This window comes from Typha latifolia, chromosome 6 (genome assembly GCF_019914945.1).
Source record: "Typha latifolia isolate L0001 chromosome 6, TyphaL0001v2, whole genome shotgun sequence".
Taxonomy (NCBI): Eukaryota; Viridiplantae; Streptophyta; class Magnoliopsida; order Poales; family Typhaceae; genus Typha; species Typha latifolia.
Window position 1 is genome coordinate 8023676 of NC_133091.1, and position 26183 is coordinate 8049858.

General features: G+C 34.7%; 1 protein-coding gene across 1 annotated transcript; it reads right to left on the reverse strand.

Annotated features, from left to right (window-relative positions):
• Window positions 1–7710: 7710 nt before the first annotated feature.
• On the reverse strand, window positions 7711–25893 carry LOC140790580 (BTB/POZ and MATH domain-containing protein 1-like). Its single transcript, XM_073140712.1, has 4 exons — window positions 25093–25893; window positions 17046–17394; window positions 15672–15948; window positions 7711–8113 (listed from the first exon to the last, which is right to left on the reverse strand). Exons 1-4 carry the CDS (start codon window positions 25542–25544, stop codon window positions 7938–7940), a joined length of 1254 nt encoding a protein of 417 aa, XP_072996813.1. The 5' UTR covers window positions 25545–25893; the 3' UTR covers window positions 7711–7937.
• Window positions 25894–26183: the final 290 nt, after the last annotated feature.

Below are 26183 nucleotides of genomic sequence, written 5' to 3' on the forward strand. Positions count from 1 at the left end.
GATCATGATATGCATATTCATATCTATTTATTGTTGCATCATTCATTACAATACTTTTAGACTATAGAAGTAGAAACTTGCTGGGCTTTATGCTCACCACCTTCCGGTAGAAATATTTTTAGATTATTTGATGAGTCGAGATTCGTGGTGGAGCTGGCAAAGAATTATATTTAATTTCTCTTAATTATTTATTCTTGTAAATTAAGCTAAATGGCTTATACTGCGTGGGAAATTTTCTTCTATCTAGGATATGTATTTTGAGGCTTATTATGGCCTACGATGTTATGGGCTTCTTTTTGCCTATTTTATTTGTGAAAATATGGGTTTTTTTATTTGTATATTGTGTTGAAATATTGACCAACAGATCACGTGGTAATCACGTGGGTTCTACCCACGTGAGGGGCACGTGTTTGGTGGAAGGTGTTACAATATCATGTAGGGATCACTATAGTTCATGGCTGCAACCACCTCCAACGGTAGAGGTGGAAGGATAGTGAAGTGGGAGGAGGGAGAGAGAATAGAGAGAAGATAGGAGGCAAGAAATCAATAATTCAATATCATAATGAATTTGGCTGCCATCCACATATTTATAGAAGCTAGCTAACAAGTCCTAATAACAATAAGTAACCCTGATTCTAGAATTCCCGCTGATAGTGTTCAAATGCGCACAATCGCGTTTGAACGCACAAAAGGCGTTCTCTATATGTGCGAACGCGATGCAGGCGTTCGAACGGGCCCGACTGCGTTTGAACGTGCATTTTGCGTTCTCTATATTTGCGAACCTGATGCAGGCGTTCGTAAGGGTGTTCAAACGCAACCCCTTCCATGTTCTAATGCGACCTACAGAAATTTTATTTTAATGAAAATAAACAACCAATGCAATATGAAAAGACTCTAACAAAGTGTATCACATATTTGTAGTTCTTCGTTGCTCATAAATAGCATTCCAACACGCAAATCACTGCCAGTATACCTCGAAGGAATAGGCAGGCCGGCAAATGGATTAATAGCATCAACACTTTGTGTTAAATCTACATTGTAGAATTACAGCATCGGGTCAAAACTATTGTGTGGATCGACTACAATTCCATCAAACTCATCATCAATTAAATCACCTTCTAATAATACATCAATATCCTCTCCATCAAATGTTTCAAACGGTTCACTATCCCTTAGTATGTTGTATAGTAGATGAATATTTTGTTCACCCCCAATAATGTGTGCAATAACTGTATCAGCAAATTGATCATCCAAACATATATGTGATAATTGACTATAGTCTTCATTATTTATATTAGCAACTTTATTAATTTTAGTGACTCCAAGCGGTTTACTAGAGCCTTCATGACTTGGTTAAGTAGAGCCTTTATTAATTGGTTGATCAGGTCATTCATTAGATATTCATGTAACATCAACTATTGTATCAATATGGTTGTAAAGTGGACTATCAATTGGTATATTAGTATAATTGTACAGTGGAGCTTTAATTGGTGTATCAGTATGATTGTTTTCTTCATTAACAATTGATGTACTCTTAATATAGACTTCCAACATACCTTGGCGTTATCCTGTAATATTAAGCATAGCATCAGCATTGTCACTATTATTAATTCCAGTGAACTGAAGTTTTCCTACTTAGAAAACTCTACTACATACTAATTTTATACTCGAATGTTTTGTGCTCATTTTACTTGCTTTTAATACTTTTTCAACCATTGACCATAATTATAATTTCTATCCACTTTAACCAATTTCCTTAACCCACCCTCGTAATTAAACTGTACCAACTTATAACTGTGCCACATCAAATACATGTAATTGTTATAAACATCTTCAGGCAAATTCTGAAAAAAAAAAATATATATATATATATATATAAGAGTCTATTGGCATTTCTTCTATTTGTCAACTTGGAGTGCAATAACTTCAAATATAAAACATTTTGAAGGGTTTAATTGACCAAAAAAATGGCATTTGTTTTGAAAAGATACATTTGGCCCTTCAAGCTAGTGAATCAGAAGTCACAATCAGGCAATATCCAATGCGATTAAGCTTTCTATATATATCCACCGGTCAGCCTTATATATATCAATGCGAGTCCCTCTTGTAAGCTACAAACTTGATAACAATTCCTAGGTCAAATGTTTAAGTCAACAAGGCACCCATTAAAGTTCTACCAATTATTTGGTACAAGGATCTAATACCCGTCCCACAGGGGAATGCCAGTGAGGTAACACAACATAAGAATAGCATAGCGCAAGAACAAGCAAGTTTCAAGACAACTAGTTCTTATGTATTTGGAGAGAGAACATCATATCCATCTGCCACTAGAAAAATATTGCACTGTACCATAAATAAGTATATGACAAACAATGTCTTTTTCGTGTGAGGCTATATCCTGACGCGTCATTATTAGTCTATTACCTGACTACTGTCCCTTCCTATACAACACGTTAAGAAGTATTCCTCTTTCTTGTCACAAGAATGATATGTATAAAGAACAAGGTAGCAATCATGGTTTCCAGTTTCCGAAATGGATCGGGATCAACCCTAGCCGATCCCAATCCGGTTGGCTGGTTTCAGCTGGGGTTTCGGTCGGGATCGGCTGTTTCGGGTGGGAACGGGTCGGATCCGACCCGGAGGACATCAATAATTAATGTACCCCCCCTCCCTTCACTTGCCTCTCTCTCCCTTTTCTCTCTCTCTCTTTTCTTTCTTTCTCTCTTTCTCATAGGCAACTAAGTAGATCTCTGGTGACCTCGACCTCTAGCAACGTTCTCCGATGAAGATTTATTGACCTCGATCTCTGACGACCTTGGGTGAGTTTTTTTTTTAATTATTTTTTTCATTGTGCAGCACCTGCAACAGCACTTGCACACCAGCACCAACAGTGGTACCAGCACCTGCTGGTGTTGTAGCAACAGCAACACTTGATGCTGCTATAGCTGGTGCTGCTACTGCTTATGCTGTTATGCTGCTCAGCACCTACAGCAACAACACTATTGAGCCTGGTGTTCTGCTTCATAAATTTTAAATTATTTTATATTTTATTTTGGTTTTTGTTTATATTTTTTAGTTGTAGAGTTAAAATATCAATAGCTCCAAAAGAGAAGTCATATGATACTGATATTGGGTAGCAACATTGCAGTATTATTGGGCAAGATAAAAGACGTGTTAAATGCAACTGGTGTGAAAAGGAAATAAGTAGTAGTGTCAGCCGTTTGAAAGAACATTTAGCTAGAAAACAAGGAAATATAACAACTTGCACTCAAGTGTCCTTGGAAGTTAGAAAGTAGATATTGGCTCATTTAATTGGCAAAAAGAAGGATAAACAATCTACACAATAAAAAGAGTTAATGATTCGTGAAAAATTGATGCATAATACTATACACATTGATGATGATAGAAGTGAGCAAAGTGAGGAGGATGAGAAGAAGAGATATATGAGAAGGGCAATAAAAGATAGTAGAAATATATATAGAGAAGAAGCACCGGTAGTAACTTTCAGAGATCTAGATCAGTTAATATACAAGGAGAGAGAATATAGGGGCAGCAGTTCTACCCATAGAACTCCTGGTGTTATAGTATAGTCTAAAAATATTGGACCAATGGATACATATCTTCATAAAAAAGGGGTTGTACATAGACTTCTATCAAGACAGCTCTCAAAGGAATTAAAAATGCAAAGAACTACATTTGTAGGTCTATCTCTAAATTTTTCTTCTACAACCACATTCCTTTTAATATAGCTGATAGTCCTTACTATCACACTATGGTAGATGCTATACAATTAGTAGGGCCCGGTGTTCCGCCTCTTAGTTCAAATAATATTGCTACTAAATATCTTGACTCAAAGGTAGATGAACTTCATACTTACATTGAGACATTTAAACGGTGTTGTGATAAATTTGGTTGTACACTGATGTGTGATGGGTGAAGTACACAAAATAGAATAAATATAATTAATTTCTTAATGTACTCTGGCATGGGGATAATATTTTTGAAGTATGTGTGCTACTGCTCATTTTAAAAAAGTAGATTATATTTATTAGTTGATGGATGAGGTGGTACAAGAAATCAGTGAAAAAAGAGTAGTTCAAGTGGTTACTGATAATGGGGCAAATTATAAAGCTGCTAAAAATTTACTGATGATAAAAAGACATCTTTTATATTGGACACTATGTGCTGCACATTGTATTGATCTAATGTTAGAGAATATTGCAAAAGAGCTTGAAATTGACATGATCATATATGAAGGTCAGAGGTTAACAAATTTTATATATAACTACGGTTGGGTTCCTAATTTACTCAGGTATATGACTAGTGGTATGGAGATCATCAGACCTGGCGTCACTAGATTTGCCACACACTTTTTAGCCTTGAAGAGCATCATGCACTATAAGGATAATATTTTGCGGATGTTTACATCACATGAATGGTTTATACAAATTAAGAATATGAAACCTAAAGATAAATCTTTAGGTGAAACTTTAAAAAATATGGCTCTTGGAAATGCATTTTGGGATAATATTATAATTGCCACCATAGTATTTGAGCCTCTTGTCAAAGTATTAACACTTGTAGATAGTGATGACAAGTCTGAGATGGATTTCTTATATGAGGCAATGGACATAGCAAAAAAATTAATAAAAAAAATGTGGGCGAAAGTTATAGGAAATGGTGGAAGATGATTGATTCTAGATGGAACAAACAACTACATAGAGATATACACATTGCTGGTAGGCATGCTTTTAAGTTTTATGTTTTAATTTAATATAATTTACTTTTATTTATGAATATTTAAAAACTTAAGTGCTTACAAATTTTAAATTTCTACAGGATATTTTCTTAATCCAAAATTTTAATTCTCTAAAAATATCAATAATGATAGTGAAGTCTTGTTGAGGGTTAGAAAGGTAATTAGCAAATTTGAGCCCGATATTCATAAACAAATTCTTACCAATAAAGAAGTGAGTTATGATTCAATTAAATAATTTTATTATTATTTATTTCAAGTTTTAAGTTTCAATATAACCAGTATGTAATAAGCTAATAATATATTTCTGATTTCAGCTGGAGAGATATAGATTGAGAGCTGGGCAATTCAGAACTCCTAAAGTTGCTACAGCTATATCTTATCTACGGATGAGAGGAGGCACCAAATTTGACACCAATAGCATGGAAGATTTTAAGTCAAACTATGTCTTCATCATAGTGTGAAAAAAATTGGACTACTTTTTCCTTAATCCATACAAAAATACGCAACCGATTGACAATGAAAAGATTGGAGAAATTAGTTTTTTGTCATTATAATATGAGATTGAGGGAGAGAAATTTAAGAAGAAAGGCAGAAAATGAACAACTGATTGATTTAAATCATATTTTTGATGAAGAAGACCCTTTGACTTCATGGATCAGAGAAATAGAGGACAGGTTATTAGATGACAGAGATAACCCATGGTTAGATGAAATATGGGGAGAGACCACAACGAGGGCAGAGGCTAGTACGAGTCATTCAACAGCGAGAGATAGTATACCTACTAGTACTAGTCATAGTCTTGATGATACATATGGTAGTGAGATCGTTCCATCTATATTTGTTGAGGAAAGTTAAAGGAGGCATAAGGATTGAAGACAAAGAAACTAAGGATATATATACATATCAGCGACATCGTCATGAGAATGTTGCTTCCTATGATTATGATACATTGAGTATTTATTGTTTGGAGCCATCATAAGATCCATATACTAGTTATTATCCTCAGTATCCTCAGTATTCTTAGGCACAAGATTCAAATGTTGGTTATTATCCTCCTCAGACGTAAGTCACACAACAAGATCCGTATAATATGACTAGTACGATGGAATCACTTTTTGGAGCATTATGTCTCAGACATCAATATTTACGAACTTATGGTGTTTATGATAATGAAGACTATAGAAATTTACGAGAACCAGTTCAGTATTCATCAAAGTTTTAAATTTTGAGTAAGTTAATACATTTTTTAAGTTTTTAGACTTTATATATGAGTAATTTTTATTTTCTTATTTTTCTATATTTTTAAATAATATTTAGAATTTTATATAATTAAAAAATAGGCCGATCCGATACGAACGACCGATACGTCGATACGTATATTTTCTAGACGGCCAATACCGATCCCGATCCCAATACTAAGAACCTTGGTAGCAATCTCCACAGTGAAATTTACCAGTCTCCTTATCCCCTTCGCAATGCCATGAATGAGCCAAACCTGAAAGGATATGCATGAATTAACTTTTAAAGAAAGATAATGCTACCTGCTACTTTTCCTCTTCCTTTTCTTTATGTGATATTCGAGCTAAATCAATCCCAAGCTGTGCAAGATAATATGTACTATGCATTACTGAAGTTTCACAAATTTGATAAAATTTCCTGCGAACTGAGATGCACCATGAAATTCTTATACATAACTGAAAATAAATTGAATGACAACTCTTATGTCGAAAAGAACACATCAAAATTATCAAAAATTAATAGATCCGATACTCACCATTTTTCAGGTGTTAATAATGCCTCTGGTAGCTAGGGTTTCCAAAGAAGGAGAAGGAGAAAGAGAAGGAAACCTAAGAGTATCGGGAGGGAGGAAATAAAACAAGAAAGGAGGAAACGAGATGAGGAAGTTATATTTATTGAAGAAGCAGAAGAAGAAGAAGAAGAAGAGGGCCATTTGTCTTAAGTCACGTGAGATTGTGATCTCACTTAAGTGATTCAGCATTTCATTGCCCTAAAACGCTGACGAGTTTAGCGTTTTCCTTTTAAGACGCTCAGCAATTATGTGTTTATTTTGCAACTCAACTACCCGGCTTTGGCACGGGAGAAAACAAGTCATTAGGTTTTAGAAAACCTTGCTGAAAATGCTTAACATAATAGCGTTTTACTAAACCTCGGTTCACTGGTAAGTCGTTGAACTGTTCCGCCTTTTAATTAAGCCGTTGTTTAGTTTAGCATTTATTTAGTATTACACTAATATAAAACTTTAACGCGCAAGGAAAGTTCTTAGGTCCTTTGGAAGCCTGCTAAAAACACTAAACTTATTAGTGTTTTACTTTTAGTAAGTCACTGAACTTTTTCGTGTTTTAAGTAAGCTGCTGTTAAATTCAGCATTTATTCACTATTACACCGCTATTACCTTGGCGGAACCCAATAAAAACACTCAACTTTTGGGCGTCTTATGTTAATGAAAATGCTTAACTACTGATGAGCATCTTAACAGCCAATAATCACCGCTATACCACGTGTTAACTAGAAATCAAATAGGGTAACTATTGGTAAATGCTAAACTGGTCAGCATTTCTTTCTGCAATGAAAACGCTTAACACTTCAGCAGTTTACCTAACGCCAAACACAAAAGCATTTTCATCAAGGCTACAACTAATCTAACCCCTCTTGGTAATAAGTTTGGGCGGTAATCTATTTCTATAAATTAAATTTCAAACAGTGCCATTTTGGTCAACGGAGCAAAGAAAGGAGTTGTTGTCACAGCTGTCTCGACCACAGTAGAGCAATGCATACAGCCAGGCCCGCAAAATTAAGTCTCTAACAAGAGTGAAAAGATAGGCTAGCGCAATCAGAGTAGAGCCATCCTTATAACACTGTCCAATTTCCGTGAAATGTACAAGCACTTCTCCAACATCTTGAAAATTATATGAAATCAGACATGCAAGGTGTGAACAATAATACAATTCAGATATATCAGTTACTGAAATATATATATTAGCATGTCTACAGAACAGCAGTAACAGTTAATAAGCTAAGACATACAAACAGTTGCACATACACTACAACAATTGAAACTTGGTACTAGAAAAAGCACCACTAAGAGAAACTCTTTACATGAGAAGAAGACAAATCAAAGAACAACAAGCCTCCCAGTAAGCTTCTAGGGTAGTACACGTTATATCCTTGGCTTTACACGCCTTCCATTTGCATCACCGCCATCAAGTGCTTCATTTACATACAAGCAAGGGGTGACAGAATGTTCTCCCACCTTGGCCACGTACTCCAGAAGCTCAGTCAAAACAGGGGGGCAACTTAGCTTCAAATATTCAAATCCATCAGTTTGCATCACAGCTGCAGGACCCATAAAAACAGTGATTACAAAATATACATGCTAATAAAAGCAAAAGGTGTTCTGAAAGAAAACATAAGTACTTGACAAAAAAAGTTTCCAGTCAATCAAACAAATGAACTCCACAAGAAGCTTGCAATTCAATAAAATTTGAGTCACATTCCTGATCTCATAATAACCAGACTATATGTCCTTATGTATTCCTGATCACCAAATGAAGCACACTATGATTTTTGTTCAAAGGTTGGCCAACAAATCTAAAGATCTCTTCCAAGCCTTTTGTTCCAAATCCTAATCTGCACTCCATCCTTGAACTTCTCCTTTCCTCAATAAATCTTAAGGTTGTAATTGATATCAAGATTCGAAGTAAGTCGGGCCCAATCAGTTCAGAAAACCTAAGGTTGGCCACTACTTTGGCCCAAATTCAAGTCCAACTTTAGCTTGAATTAACCTGAGCTAAGCTTCATATAGAGTTAATAAATTACATTCACCGCAATCTAGTAAACAGTTACTATGTTAATATGAATATGCTAATGCTTGCTTTGATGATGAGCCCTATGATTGGCAACCATACTTGTACTTGTTGGTAACGCTGAACTGATCAGCTTATCACACGTTGGTGCCAAAAACATCTCGACAACCTTAAAAATTGGTTAGTGGTGTAAACAAGAAAAAGTTGCAAACCATCTAAATTAAATACATTTTCAAAACAATAAGGAGAAATCTCATATAATCACACTTCCACTATCTGTATATGTTCCATCCAACCACAGATGCCGGAATGCTAGATATGCATGTCCTTTCCTGGCATGTAGCAGAAACTTTGTTGGCTCAAACAAAGAAGTCACATCTCTAAATTATTGACAAACTAACTGCAATCTTTATCTAGACTATTGCCAAACTGACTGTAATCATTTTCTACTCCTGAGGATCCTACCATAGCACCTTCTACTTCTAATAGGCAATGAACAAAATCAGAATCATTCAACTTTTCCCACTGGGAAGCTTCAAACCTAAAGATCTTAAGCAAGCAACCTAACATAATAACTCAAATAAAGTATCGTAAATTCCTTCATGCTCGCTCTGAGCTAAAAGTACCTACAAATAATTATCAGGACTTAAGAATGTCATTCTCTTTCTGTCAATACATTTTATCAATGTTTTTTTATAGTTCAAAGATTTTTCTTATTTAGAAAGTACACTTGGAGGTTCTTGATTAGTTAATATGTTAGCTTTAAAGAAAACAAAAGATAATAGAAGCCATTCACACCTATAAATGTCAGTGTTTTAAAAGCAGTTTTGGGGCCGCAATGGCGGGGCGACCAGCCATGGCAGCGTACTGGCCACCCAGCTAAGCTGTTTGGCATCGGCGTAGACAGCCTGCCACCTTTGCGGACCACCTAGGCACTAAAAAGCACTAGGCGGGCCAGGCGGGCTGGACGGCCCAATAAGGAGACCTTGCACTTTGGCCCACCAGCTAGTGACGCGAGTCGAAGTAGGTTGGAAGTAGGTCGGATTTATTTTAAGCGGATCGGGTTTAATAACTAACCACTATTAAAAAAAAATCTGCTCTCTCTCTCTTGCTGCTCTCTCTTCAATTGATTGCAAAAACACCGAGGTTCGTCGGATTTGCCGATCCCAATTCGGGATCGGCCAATTTTAGTTAAACGGGTCAAATCCATTATGGATTTGACCAGGATCCAACCCAAGGATATTAATTATTGATGTCCCCAAGCCAAGCCATACCAGTTTTTCAATTTTTTTTACTTTACCTTTTTATTCTCTCTCTCTCATTTTCATTCTTTTCTCATTTTCTTAAAATCCTCACTTTTTCTAAGTTCTAACGGAGAGATCTAGCTCCAATGAAAATTCCGGCAAACTCTGGCGACGCAGATCTATCTCCGGCAAACTCCGACGAACTCCAGTATATAATTTTATAATTTTCTTAAAAAAATTTCTTTCAGTTTTTTAATTTCTTTTACTCTCTTTTTTCTTCTATCTTTCTTCTTCTCCTTCACTACATAATTTTTCATTTTTTTTGGTTTTCTTTCTCTCTCTCTCTAATATTTTCTTCCTTTTCTTCTCTTTATTCTTTACTTATTCTTTTCCACATAATAACTTTCTAAAATCCAAATTGTTCTTTGCTGAATTTACTAAAATTGTAACTAAATATTTTCTGAATTATTTAATTTGCTGAAATTATGATTAAAGATTTAATGAATTATTTAATTTTCTGAAATTAAAATTAAATATCTGCCAAATTATTTAATTTGCTGAAATTTAGATTAAATATTTGCTGAATTATTTAATTTGCTGAAACTGAGATTAAATAGTTGCTGAAATTGAAATTAAATATCTGCTGAATTATTTAATTTGCTGAAATAAAAATTAAATATCTGCTGAATTTTTAATTTGCTGAAATTGAGATTAAATATTTGCTGAATTATTTAATTTGCTGAAATTGAGATTAAATAGTTGCTGAAGTTAAAATTAATTATCTGCTGAATTATTTAATTTGCTGAAATTAAGTTAAATATTTGCTGAAATTGAAATTAAATATTTACCGAATTTTTAATTTGCTGAAATTGAAATTAAATATCTGCTGAATTATTTAATTTGCTTGAATTGAGATTAAATATTTGCTGAATTATTTAATTTACTGAAATTGAGAGTAAATATTTGCTGAATTATATTTTTAATTTGATCTCTGTTTAGGTGTTTACATTAAAATTAAAATGGCTTTAAAAGAAAAGTCACAAATATACAGGCATTGGCTGGCAACATTGCGTTGCTCTTAGCCAAGACAAAAAGCGTGTCAAATACAATTGGCATGAAAAAGAAATGAGTGGCGATGTCAGCCGATTGAAAGAACACTTGGCTGGAAGACAAGGAAATGTAACAACTTGTACTTAAGTTAGTTTGGAAGTCAAAAAATAAATGTTGGCTCATCTAATAGGCAAAAAGAAGGATAAACAAGGTGCACAAAAATGAGAGAGAGTTAATGATTCGTCAAAAATTGATGCATGACCATGAAAATATTGATGATAATGATAGCAATGAGCAGAGTGAAAAGATGAGGAGAAAAGACAAGTGAGAAGGGCAATGAAATAAAGCAGAAATACACAAAGAGAAGTGAGAAGAAACAGTGGTGGACCTGGTGGTAGCTTTCAAAGATCTATATCAGTTCATATCCAGGGAGAAAGAGAATATAGGAGCAATAGTTTTGATACTCCTGGTGTTACGGATTTTACAGCAAAGTCTGAAAACATTGAACTGACGGATACATATCTTCAGAGAAAAATGAGTCGTACACAGACTATTATCAAGACAACTCTAAAAAGAATAAAAAATGCAAAGAAACATATTGATAGAGCTATCTCTAAATTTTTCTTCTACAATCGTATTTTTTTCAATATAACTACTAGCCCTTATTATCATACCATGATGGATGCTATATAGTCAGTAGGGTCTGGTGTTCCGCCTCCTAATTTAAAAGATATTGCTACTAAATATCTTGTCTCAGAGGTAGATATGCTTCACACTTATATTGAGACTTTTTAAAGATATTGGGATGAATTTGGTTGTACACTGATGTATGATGGATGGACCACATAAAACTAAATAAATATAATTATTTCCTAGTGTATTCAAATATGGGGACAATATTTCGAAGTCTGTGGATACTACTGCTCATTTTAAAAGTGCAAATTATATTTTTTAATTGATGTATGAGATAGTAGAAGAAATTGATGAAAAAAGAGTAGTCCAAATAGTTACTAATAACGTGGCAAATTATAAGGCTGGTGGACAATTACTTATGATAAAAAAGACAACATTTATATTGAACGTCATATGCTACACACTGTCTTAATCTCATGCTGAAAGATATTGCCAAAGATCATAAAATTAATATAGTAATACACGAAGGCCAAATGTTAACAAACTTCGTATATAATCATGGTTGGGTTCTTAATTTGCTTAGGTAAATGACCGGTGGTAGAGAGATTATCAAACCCGACCTCACCAGATTTGCCACTCATTTTCTAGCACTGGAGAGTATAATGCGATATAAAGATGAGATTATACGAGTTTTTACATCAGTTGAGTGATCTACAAAAATTAAGAATATGAAACCTAAAGAACAAAGTTTTGATGAAGCTTTGAAGAACATGGCTCTTAGAAATGCATTTTGGCATAATATTACAATTGCCACCGCAATATTTGAGCATCTTATCAAGATATTACGATGATTATGTTTCCTAGTATTTTGGTATAGTCCACTATTAAATTTTTTGTATATAATATATTGGTTACATATGTGTATAATGTATATTATATATTTGTATTATATATGTTTATTTATTTTTTTTACTTTTTTTTTTTTGTATTAAAAATGCTAAACCGCCTTGGTGCTCGCCTTCCGCCTAAATGCTAGGTAGTCGGGTGCCCACCCATCACCTGCTGCGGTGTTTCAAACATTGATATATGTCAACTGAGTATCATGTACTATTGACAAAGATTTGATATGCTAGTAACAATAGTAGCTTTAAAGAAAATAAAGCTACAAGGTTTAGTAGAAATCATTCAGGACCTATACATGTCAACAAGTAGCATATGTCATTGAGAAGGGTTTAAATCAAAGAATGGTGAAGAGGGGGGCCTACACCATATTGGCAGAAGTTCAAATCACATGAGTAACTGCATTAATCCCCACCACTAGAAAAGGAAAAAAAACAGAATGTAGCTTTAAGGAAAATAAAGCTACAAGGGTTTAATAGAAATCATTCAGGACCTAAATATGTCAACAAGTAGCATATGTAATTAAGAAGGGTTTAAATCAAAGAATGTTGAAGAGAGGAGGCCTGCACCATACTGGCAGAAGTTCAAGTCACATGAGCAACTGCATTAATCCCCACCACTAGAAAAGGAAAAAAAAACATAATGTCGTTTTCCATCGTATCCATATGGTACTGTATCATTTTTTAAAGGTTAATTGAATCTTTATTTCCATATTATGTTGCATAACCATCCTACATCAATTTCTGAGCAAACAATTTGTGCCAAAAAAGCCACTAAGTTTATGACTTGAGATGGCAGAATCATTTTCAGTTTTCCTTGCATGCCCAGACCTAAACCACTATATTCTGACCAAGATGCCCTTTTACTGGTGGAGATTGGAGAAAGGTGGTCTGTGGTGTATTAAAGATGGGTAATAAATGATGGTTTATCCTTCTCTGAAATTTAAAATGCTACTGTTACATGATCTGTGGCTGTCGTTTTAAGTCTACATAAATTCATAGTTACATGCATGTATGTCATAGCTAAAACTAAAGCAGATTTTCTTGGTGCAGAAAAGTATATGACGCAGTAAATGCAAGTAATAATTCTAAGATTCAACCAAGGAATTCATCCATATATTCTGCACATCTATAAATTTTATTTTAAAGTCTGCATAGACTCACACTTACATGTCTGTATTCCCTTGTTTAATAACTAAAGTACGCATAAAATTTATAAAATCTGCACATACATTTGTGGTTATCTCTCTCAAGTGTTGCACTGTTCCACACATGCTTAGATGTATGCAGTCCATAGTTTAATGCCTGAAGTAGGTCGTATCTATGGAAAGTTTATGCTGATCTGTACATACAGCTGCAGCTGCAGATGTATTCAACACTTACATAAAAATCTGCAGATTCCGCTCTCTATCTAGGGTTTTCCTTCTATCTGTTATACATACACACATTCAATCTGCTTTTAGCATACTCTTACTTAAACATATGACTCATCATTTATTAACCACATTTAGTAACCGCATACCATCTCTCCTCACTCCACAGAAGACAATAGGTTTGATCTAAGTACAGAAGGAAAACTGAAATAACTGTACCCTCTCAAATCAGAAGCTTAGTGTCTTTTGATGCAAATCTCTCTCCCGAAGGACCAACTAAAACATATTTATTCAGTCATATGTGTTTGTATAGTGTGTATCAAATACTCAAAAACTATAACTAGATCTTGAATTAACATTACTCGAACAATCGAAGCCACAGTGATGATTACAAAATAGCATCACCCTCGTCCAATAGATATTTCGCATATAGTTTGCATAGTAGTCATAAAATTCCACAGGATCCAGAACATAGAGATGGAAATGGCTACACAATGTAGCTTAGATTTTCCTATCGCAAACACCTACATGGAATAGGTGATTTGTGAGGTTTTTCCCCTTCGGCATCTACCAATTGATTGATATCATCCACAAGCAACATTACTAGTATCCACACGTTAAGAGTGAGAAACTCAATATTTGAAATCCTAGAAGACATATACCTTTCAGAGGGGTCTATAGGATTAGCCCAATATTTCATAAAGATTATTTCTTATCATAGTAGGTCAGTTGTTGACACAAAATAGATTGAAAGAGTTGGAAACTAGTATCATCTTCTCACATCTTCTCCCTTCTCTTTCTTCCCAAGTCCTTTACCATTACTTAATTAAATATGTTACTTTATAGCTAAATTAACCCAGTCTCTCCTCTTGCTAGATTGATTTTGTACAGATCAGTTCTTATTATAGTAGTCCAATTAATAAACAAAATAGAGCAATCAGAGTTGGGATTTATTTAGTTGTATCTTCTTCTTGAATCTTCTTCCTTTCTAACACTGGATGTGCTGCAACTATACTAGTTCCAGGAATTCAAATGAACAATGTATATGCACCTTCTGATATTACCACTTCAACATTTAATTGGTTTGACATTTTGCCCCGAAATGCAAGCTTCCAAAACTTATCCAGAAAGAAGGCCGAAACTAATTGTTCAGGACTGAAACCATCAGGGTTTCTGGTTCTGACCTTTGTTTCCAGAGGTTGTAGGCCGAAACTGATCCATTTCAGCCTAAATTTTCCAGTACTTTTAGGGAACGAAACCAATATCCAACCTTCGAAAAACATTATTAGTTTTCCTTTTTTATTTTTTCACCCTACAATTGCTAATGTTGAGCAGGTGTTTTGCAGCATCAGCACCTTTCTCTCCAATTCTACCAAGACTGTGTAAGTCTCAAAATTACTTTGATGTGTTCCTTAAATTTTGCAAAATAATGTTTCATCATTTGTAAGTATTAAAACAATGACACAAAATTGCAGAAGTATAAAGAACAAAATAGGATGTTTGCAACAATGCTCTAGCATTAATTAGTGAGATTTTGCAATTAGAAGGGCAAGAATCAACAAAGATTGTTCCAACCTCAACAAAAATACCATAATACCTTTCCGAATGTGTTTTGCCCCAAAAACTTGGGAGAAAAGTGATTAGAGCTATTTATAACCATAAACAAAGTTGGAACATCAAAAAATTACTGGATATATGTTTGTTTTCTCCGTGCATCTCTCAAGAGTTTAAACAATATAAATTGGTAAAGGAGACAATTTTGGGAAATCAGAAATCTACTTACCCTTATTAACTTCAGTAATTCTAATTTAAAATTAGAGCAACTAACATGTAGAAGAAAATTCCTACATCAAACAATTAATCTAAGTTGATAAATAGTTCTACTTTACCTCTCAAATTTTCAGGTAGGGCGACAAATTTTAAGCAAACAGACTTAAGCTGATAACAATGATGTTGCTCAGCCAATGCCAAAGTGGTCGCAACTGTGTTTATAGCGACATCCTCACATAGCTTAACTTCGCATAGTAACTTAAGTCTTTCCAACGCATAGCGGTCTGCAGCTGCAAGTAAATGCTGGGCCATTAAAGTGGACATCCATTTTGTGTTCAGACCAGTAAGCTCTTCCATGTCAGGCAATGAATCCCAGTAAATATAATGAAGTAAGGCCTACATAGTAAAAGAAAAAATAATCAGTTTGAGCTATCAAATAGCATATTGATATGACCACAATATCACAATTGTTGTATACACAAATTTAAAATAAACAAGCTGTTGCAGCTAATTTATATTTTTTCACCAATGGAAGAGAAAAGTTAAGAACATAAAGCAAAAGAGAATCCAACTTAAACTAACGGGAAGTGTAAATCACTTATGACTTATAGAACTGACCAGCACTAAAACCGAGAATGACTGTTTTATTCAAAATGATTCAAGTAAAACACTTGTTGAAGCAAACCCTGGGGAAAGTCTCTGCACTAGATTTCAATACCATATGCATATTCATCTTAAAAGGAATGAAAAACCTTTTACTGTATTTCTTTGCAGATGATATCAAAATATGGACTAGAAGCTATTTTCACTGATGCCGAATTAAGTTCCATACAACACATGGTTCCCAATTTTAGTTCCATACATCGCATGCAGGGGAATCTAGAAGATATACACATATGATGTTTTATATTATATTATTCTTGAGTTGACAGACCAATCAAATCAACACTTTGCAGTTAGTATAACCAATAAATCTTTTCTTCTTTTTAATTTTGCAATTTTTTGTTCTCTACCAAGGTAGACATGAAATTATCAGTTCCAACTCATTGTCAGTTCCAATTCAAAAAGTACTCTTACGCACCCTTCTTGCCATAACCCAGTCAACAAAGTAGAGGAGAAGCAAGTCAGCAACACAAAATTGCCCTAATACACAAACTAAACCTGATTTTCACAGCTTTCTTTATGATGGGGAAAATGATGGATGTATGAAATCCATCTTCAACAAGAGAATCAAGGTAGTGCTGGTGCTCAGTTCTTACTACTTTCAAAGAGTGTGGCCCACCAAAGAGAGTTAAATGTTACTGATTAAAATGTTTTTAGTCAGGTTGATAGTTAAGTGAGACGATAGGAGGCTCAGGAAAACAAACTTCAGAAAAGAAAAGAAAAAACAGATCTTATTTCTCAACTTAAAAACCAAAGGACTAAAACAATGTTGCAATTCATTGAGAATTATGACCAAACTGAACATGTTGGACATAATTAAATTGAATAACCTTAAAAACTGGAGCCTCCATATCTTCAACTGTTATGCACTGCATGTTCTTGTCCTTCATTGGACCAAAAAGCTGTGCTCTAAAAACAGGTGACCTAGCTGCAAGTACCAACTTATGAGCAGCAAAAGTCTCACCATCAACTTCAAAAGTTACATCAGTTCCTTTTCCACATTCCATAAGCTGGCCAATCTCCCGAGCTAAGTTCGAGGGTGGCACTGGTATGGTGTATATCTTAGGTCCTTCTGTACGTGATCTAACAACACCAACACTACAATTAACTGAGAGGCAATCATCTTTAAGATAATCTGATGTCTCCAAGGCAGTTCTTTTGAAAAAACGCTTGTAACCCCTGCATGTTTCGACAATAAAAATAAGGTACCTTGTAACCGCATCCAGGAAGATATAATATGTTACTTGGCAAATTCCAAGATATAAAGCATAGTAGAACAGAGTCAAGCACGCTGTCACCAAAATAAATACATAATTTCGTAAAAGTAACTAAATGATAGAAAGATATATATTCATAGACAATATTATAAATTTTTCCATGACCCTTCAACCAGTTCGGGAAAGCATAGTATAACAGAAGGATACAGAACTTGCATAAAATAGTTCTAACATCAACAACTGGCAATAACTTAATGAAGTAATGAACAGCAGACTATCCCAAAATAGAGGGAACTGAAAAACAAAGAACAAAGGACAAAGAAGAGCCAGAAGTTCCAGGTGTAGCCTTCCAATTCCCTCTCAGTCGACTGTTAGACCAAAAAGATCACTCCAACTAGCTTATTAGTAGCATTATTCTCGCGTACCGACCAGACTATCAGATGCACACCTCACATTCTGCTCAAAAAGCAGTAAGGAATGAGGAAACATCCAGGGTGGGATAAATTACATGTTCAGTATTGTGCACCTGAGATTTGCATAAACTCATAAAGGGCATGAAAGTAACAAGATATCTACATAGATGGATAAAGCCACTTTGATTATATACATTGCAATCATTAAGATTCCTCTATCCATGATTGTGTGATGTTAGTCAATAGATAACTAACATAGTTGGAAGCATGAGGATGCAAATTATAACAATATGTAACCAAGAAAATTAGAACCAAGAAAAAAAAAAGATGATAACTGAAACACATGATAACAAACTTAGTTATACTATGATGCTGAATATCTAGCAGAAATTCTTCCATTCAAGTTGTCTTCTTTTGGTGTGCTCTCTACATAGAGTTCTTCCAAGGAAACACATGTCAAACTCAACAAAATAACAATTGGTTAATTTCGTCTAGTTCATCCTTTCCCCTAGCAGCAGAGTCTGAAACTGCATCAAGAACAATAAGCAATTTCCTTATTCCAAGCTTTCCTTTCTCTTCTTCAGAAAAAGAAACTCACCAAATAGCACATATTAAGCAAATTCTTAGTTTCGGCTGGCTCAGACTTCACCTAGCAACAGAGCCAAAATATGCATCAAGAATGACAAACAGGCAGCTTTATTTTCTAAGAATTCCTTTTATATACATTGTATTTGACTCTATAAAAACTAAAAGCATATATAGGAATAGGTAGCAAATGAGCTGCAGTGTATTGAAAAAGAGCCTGCCTAGGCACCGGCCTTGGTGAGGGCCGCCATGGGCTGCACCCCAAACACTATAAGGCAGTTTTGGTGGGCCGCCTTTGCTAGGCTTTGCGCCTAACAGGCCAAGTGGACCACTGCCTTTGCGCCTAGCAGACTTTGTGGGCCGCCTCCATAAGCTAGACAGTTGGGCCACCTTGGCGAGATAACAAGTCGAGTCGGGCTAGCGGATCAGGTTTAATGACCTCCGGTTGGGCTGTGTTGATGAGATAATGAGTCGAGTCTGGCCAGCGGGCAGCGGAAGTGGGTCACCTACCGGTTAGATTTAAAAAAAATCTCATTCACAGTTTCACTCATCAATCAAGCCCTAGTCCTCTCTCACAAGCTCTCTCCTCTCTCCAGCGGCCATGGCAAGCAATAGGCTGCGGTAGGAGGTATGCTCTCTCACTTTACTCTTTCACTCTCTCTCTCTCTTTCATTCCCACTCTCACTCTCTCTCGCCACCCCCAATAATGGCCACTATCGGTGGGAGTACCTAATGCCCTCTTCCTCTGCCCCACTAGAAGAAAATGTCAAATTGGGAAGCTTCTGCACTCGAGCACCGAAGATCAATCGGGCTTCCACCTATCTCTTCTCTCGCAACCTCTTCATTCGTGTTCAGTGCTAGAAACAAGATGTCGATTGCGAAACCCTAATTTGATTTTTCATGCAATTCTTTTGGTAGTGTAAGGTAAATTTTGCAAGATGCTATTGTTTAAGGATCCAAGTTTCGACTAATCGCAAGCCGGATTGGCATAAATGGATCGGGATCCACCATAGCTGATCTAAATTCATAGCTGAAACCAGTCTAGACTGGTTTCGACCTAGTATTGGCATGATCAAACAATACCCGATCCGTTTGAGTCGGGATTGTTCGGTGCGGGTCCAATCTACTAGTACAGGTCAGATCCGAGAAGGATCCAACACATATCTGACTTGGGAACATCAAATAATTGATGCCCCTGGTATCTCCTATCTTTTCTCTCTCTTTCCTCTCTCTTTCTCTCGTTTTCTATCTCTCCCACGTCCCAAACCGGCAACACCCGACACAGATCTTAGCGGTCTCGTCATCCAACGACATCCTCTGATCAAATATCTAGCAAGCTAGACCTCTGGCAGCACATGTCGATGTGAAGCCTATTTTTTTAACCTTTTTTCTATTTCTAATCAATTTTAGTTATTTTCTTATTATGTATATTCTTACTAAAATGACAACTTATTCATCAATCAACCATGATGCAGAATTTATCAGAGACAGAAAAAAGAAAATGGATCATCTCAAGCTCAACATGATTACAGTCAGATAAAGGAAGGACTCTAGTCTATAGATAGCCAGACATCAAGAGAGGAGTGCTCACAAGATGAAATAAATTCATCATCATTACCATCATATCAATCACACCCATCAGAGCCACAATACCTTTATTATACTTCATATCCACAATCCACATATGCTTATGGTTTGCCTGTATCGATATCGATTGTTTGTATTTATATTGAAGACTATGTGAGATATTACAATAAGCAATACTATCAATGAATGAGTTTAAAAAATTATTGACAGTTATTCTTCTATCGACATATGAAGTATTTATTCTCCTCGCCTTTCTACGTTCAACTAGATATTATGTATTGAATGTTATTATATGTTCAATTATATTATGGTGTACTCAATCATATTATAGAGTGTTAAATCATTAATATTAGTTTTAATGAATATATTCAATTATGTATTGAATAATATTTATATTTGACTATTGCTATATGTTTAATAAAATAGGTCATTTATAAAAATAATCTAAAGACAAAAGACTATAATATAGGTTTTTAATACATATATTTAAATAAGAAACCAAAAAATAAAGTTCGAAGACCCAAAAACATCTCTAAATATTCTAAATTTTTTTTATTAAAAATACGTTAAAGGCATGACACTGGCACGTGGGGGCGTGCTAACTAGCACGTGCTGTGTCGATAGTGGCACAACATGGCTATAGTTAGTTAATAACCCTTATTATCGCACTATGGTGAATGCTACATAATCAAAAAGTTATAGTGTTCTACCTAGTTTAAATGATATTGCTACTAAATATCTTGAGTCAGTGATAGATAAGCTTCACACTTGCATTAAGACATTTAAAAAGTATTAGGATAAATTTAGTTGTATACTGATATGTAATGAGTAGACTACACAAAATAGGAAAAATAGAATTAATTTCTTAGGAAATTCAAGCATGAGGACAATGTTTTTAAAGTCTGGATGCTACTGCTCATTTCAAAAATCCAAATTATCTTTTTTGTATTTGATGAATTAGGTAGTAAATAATATAAGTGAAAAAATAATAGTCCAAGTAGTTACTAATAATAGGCAAATTATAAGATTGCTAGAAAATTACTTATGATGAAGAGACATCATGTTGGAAGATATTACCAAAGATGCTGAAATGGTTATACATGAAGGTCGAATATTGACAAACTTTATAAATAAGCATGGCTAAGTTCTTAGTTTGCTTAGACAGATGACTAGTGGTATGGAAATTATTAGACCAGGCATCCCTAGAATTGTCTCTCATTTTCTAGCATTGAAAATTAAGAACATAAAACCTAAATATCAAATATTAGGTGAAACTTTAAAAAACATGGTTCTTGAAAATATTTTTTAAAATAGTATTATAATTACTATTGCAGTATTTGAGCCTTTTTTAAGGTATTACGACTTGTAAACAGTGATGACAAGTCTAAAATAAGTTTTTTATATAAGACTATTAACATACCAAAGAAGACAATTAAAAAAATGTGGGCAAAAATTATATAAAGTGATAGAAATTGATTGACTCTAGGTCGAACAAACAATAGCATCGATATATACAAACTACTACTAAGCAAGCTTTTAATTTACTAATCTATTTTTATTTATAAATATTTTGAAATTTGAATGCTTACAAATTTCAAATTACAATTCTATAGAGTATTTTTTTCTTTCAAGATTCCAATTCTCTACAAATGTTACTAATGATGCTGAAGTTTTGGTGGGAGTTAGGAATGTTATAAGTAGATTGGAGCCTGACATTCATAAATAAATCATTTGCGATAGAGAAGTAAGTTATAATTTTATTACTACTTATTAAGTTTCATCAATATCTTATAAAATATATGCAATAATATAGAGAGATATTGATTAAAAACTAGACATTTAAGTACTATAAAAATTGCTGCAACTATATCTTATAACAGTCCAGCTGAATGGTGATCCATTTACAAATAAGAGGAGGAACTGAATTTGACACCAATAACAAAGTTAATTTTAAATCAAACTGTGTCTTCATCACAATATGAAATAAATTGGACTACTTTCTTCTTAATCCACACTAAAATACGTAATCGATTGATAATGAAGAGATTAGATAAATTAGTTGCTTACCATTATAATATGAGATTGCAAGAAAAAATTAAAAAGAAAGTTTGAAAATGATCGGCCAATTAATTTAAATCATATTTTTAATAAATAATACCCCTTGACTCTATGGATCAAAAAAGTTGAGAATAGATTATTAGATGATAAAGATAACCCATGGTTAAATGAGGCATTGGGGGAAACCACAACAAGGGCAGAGAATGCTTCGAGTCGTTCGGCAGAGAGAAAAAGTATAGCTACAAGTACTAGTGATAACTCTAATGATCCTAATGATACACCAGGTGGTGAGATTGTCATTTCCACATTTGTTAAGGGAAGTCAAAGACGTATTAGGATTGAAGACTGAGAAACTGAGAATATACATACATATCATCGACGTTGTTATGAACATATTGCTTCCTATGATTATAGTACATTAAATATTTATTGTTTGGAGCCATCACAAGATCTATATACTGGTTATTATCCTCCTCAGTATCTTCAATATTCTCCTCATCATCCTCAGATACAAGATCTGCATGTAGATTATAATCTTCCTCAAGACACAATTAGATCCATTTAATATAACTAATATTATGCAATCATTCTTTAGAGCACCAAGCCTTAGATATCAATATTTACAAACTTAAAGTGATTACAATGGCAATAATCTTAGAAATCTATAAGAGCCGGTTTGGTATTCATCAAAGTTTTGAATAAATTAATATAATATTTTAGTTTTTAGGCTTCATATGTGAGTAATTATCATTTCCTTATTTTACTGTCATTTTTTCTAAATTATTTAAAAAAAATCCTATATTTTTAAATAATATTTAGAATTTTACGTAACTAAAAGATAATTTGACCCAATATGGGCGGCCGATAAGTACCATTTTTTTGAACGGTTGATCCCGATCTCAATACTAAGTTTCAAAACCTTGCTATTGTTAAATTTGCTATAACTTGAATGAGATGAATCCAAGTATGGAGTCAAGAAATATATAAAAAAAAATTATATATATGTATAGTACATATTGTATATCGTATATTTTTATTTTTATTTTTATGTTTTATAAATAAAAAATGCTAGGCCTTATAGGCCCCCATATACTATTAAAAAGTTATGCAATGGGTGGACACCTATATACTATGAGCTTCTTTCAAAACATTAATGTGTTCCTACTTAGGTATTAGTGAGAATCTTAAAAGTGCAATTCGAATATGGGTGTGTATATCATTCGACTATGAGTGTGTGGTTGTTGGGAAGTGAAAGTGATCTTGGGAAGCAAAAGTTCCTAGAAAATACTTCCTAACAAAAACTTTTTAATATTTGGTGGGGCATAAAATGTGTGGTATTGAAACCATGAGTTTTTTTACTTTTTATTGGTTGAGAAAAATGAAGAGTTGAAGTTAGAACTTCAAAACAAAAACAAAAGGATTTGATTACATTTATACCCTTCTTAGTTCGTTGTCGGTATGCATACCTTTTAAATTTTATATTTATGTCCTTTAAAAGCCATACCTTTTAATAATTAGTTTAGTTTAAGAGATGTTTAGAAAAAAGTTTTAAAAGGCATCCATGTGAAAAAACCAAGGGTTTTAAAAGAGAAAAACATTACTATTAATTTTAAAAGGGTACACATGTAAAAAAAAAAGATTTTAGAAGGATATACATGCTGAAAAAAAATCGAATGAGTTATTTTAGGAACTTAGTGGTCACATGTTTTGCATGCAAATAGGAATTAGAGTTAGAAAGTGGACTCCCCCTTCTCCAGAAAGAAAATGGATTTAGTTAAAAATATGAAACTCCTACAATTTAAGGAAAGTCAAACAAGTCACTTCCCAAGTCACTTCCTCCAACCAAACAATAGAAAATGGGGCAATTCCTACACCTATCAACTTTACTTCCCTTGTTTCTCTAGACCAAACACGCCTTATTAGGAAAGGAGAATACTTTCATATTCTCATTGTAGCCGTATTAGATACGATACTAGTTGAATACTTCCATATATGTATTAGATACTCCAATATAAGTATCGAATACTTCCTTAAAGTATCTAATATTTTTAAAATTAAAAAATAATGTTGTGGATACTTTTCGGATACTTGTTAGATACTTCTTGGATACTTTCGAGAATCTTATCAATCAATTTGAAGGAGACTATTATCTTCTATTTCTTATCATATCTAGAAGGTTTTTCTTTATGAATTTGGTTATTTTATGATCTATATTTTGAAACCATGCTGCAGTAGTCAATTTCTTCTAATCTATAGACTGAATTCATTTGTTTACTTTACATCATAGTTAGTAATGTACTACATAATGTACTGGACCTCTGTTATGAATGGTAGTTCTTTTGATAGATAAATTGGAGGTTTTCTACATAAACTATCACTCTACAATAATATATAATTCCTCAAATAAAAAATATAACTACACAAGTTTACTAGTTAGGCAAAAATATATACATATATGACTTTTGTTCCAAAGCTTAATCTATCTTTCTTTTTCAAGATTTGTCATATTGCTGTATCTGTATCATATTGTATCATATTCCGTTAGGTTGACCAAGATATCCACTAATCCACATCTGAAATAGTGCACCAAAAAATCCAAGCCTAATGCAGTCTTTTCCTCCATCACATGTGGCTTTCCCTCTGCAAACAGCAGTGTCAAAAACCTAATCTTAGTTCCCTCTGCAAACAGCAGTGTCAACTAAGATGAGTCCTCATCTTAGTTCCCCATGACCATACACTAGCTGCATGAACATCATCAAAAACCTAACGATTCTGTCTGGAATTCATAGCTAAAAATCCTACTCTCTCAAGTTTCCCAAGAATCTACCTTCTTGCCGGTTATGAAAAATTTATATTCTGAAGAGTCTGATCCAAAATCTGAAAAGCTAAAGAATGATGACTATGAAAGGAACTACTCATAAATTTATCGTCTAACCACCATGCAGAGCATCATAACTATCTAATCCCAACAAACAAGAGAAGAGATCAATCAAGAGGGAAAAGAACCCCTAACATACCACATGCTTCCACGGTACTTGAGGGTGTAGGGCCCGCCCTCGAGCGACCGCCCAAAGTGGGTGTGCACCTTGTGCTGCCCCTTGCCGCTCTGGTCGAGCAGCGTTAGCTCGAAGAGAGCTCGCACGTCAGTGCCCTCGCTCGCCAGTGCAATGAACAGCGACACGTAAGCCGCGTTGTCCTCCGCGCTCTTCCCATCCGGGTAGAAGTATATCGCCCACTCGTATCCCCCCACCGTGAAAGTGTCCGACGCGATGTACTTCCCGATCCCGATCCCCTTCGACAGCGAGTACCCCGTGATCTTGAAGTGGTGCGAACCGTTCACCGTCTCCGTCACCGACGTCGACGCGGTCTCCACCGGCGGCTGCGGCGCAGACGACGACGAGGAGGAGAAGGGGCACGAAGGGAACGGTCTCGGGGAGGCTCCGCCGCGGCAAACCCTGCCGACGCCCATTAAAGCAATTTTTCGGCGAATCGGGTGAAATTGATCGAGAGCTTTGCTCGAAGACTGGATCTTTAAGGCAAATCTCAAGGAATTCGGTACGAAATTTTCTAGGGTTTGTATTGGGAGATCAGAATCAGGGTTCTCGGTGGGGGGTTTGGGAGAGAAGGGCGGGGCAGGTGGGAAAGGAAAGGAAGGAAATATAAAGAGATGAACCGAGAGATCGAGAGAGAGAAACTGGTTGGGATTTGGGGAATTTAAAATGGTCAGGGAGACGGATTTAGAAAGCAACGGAATCTTCGATGCATTCGACTCCTCTTTCCTTTCGTTCTAAAACGGCTGCTAAGGGGCGATGACACCCGTGGAAAGTATCGGGTTCCGGTTAATACAGATTAGGAACCCGATCCGGTAAGAAGTTAGTATTATTGCATTATTATCGGGAGGCGAAGCCGAGTCTGAATATAAAGCGAGTTAAGTTTCAGATTAATCACATTTTTACCCTTCAGCTATCACTCTTAAATAATTAAACTTTTTAACTATAATGGGTTATTTGCACTGAAAATTCACTTGGTTTTCCATTTGACAAAACAGGTCATTTTTTATTTCCCTTACACTTACACTTGAGATTTTTTTCTTATTTTTCTTTCAACT

Bases quoted from the DNA above. Each gene is read 5' to 3' on its own strand.
- LOC140790580 (XM_073140712.1), bottom strand. From the start codon at position 25,544: ATGGGCGTCGGCAGGGTTTGCCGCGGCGGAGCCTCCCCGAGACCGTTC. The intron at 17,395-25,092 runs GTATGTTAGGGG...CGAAACATGCAG, and splicing joins AAGTACCGTGGAAGCATGTG to GGGTTACAAGCGTTTTTTCA. The intron at 8,114-15,671 runs GTAAAGTAGAAC...TGGGTCCTGCAG, and splicing joins CCTACCTGAAAATTTGAGAG to CTGTGATGCAAACTGATGGA.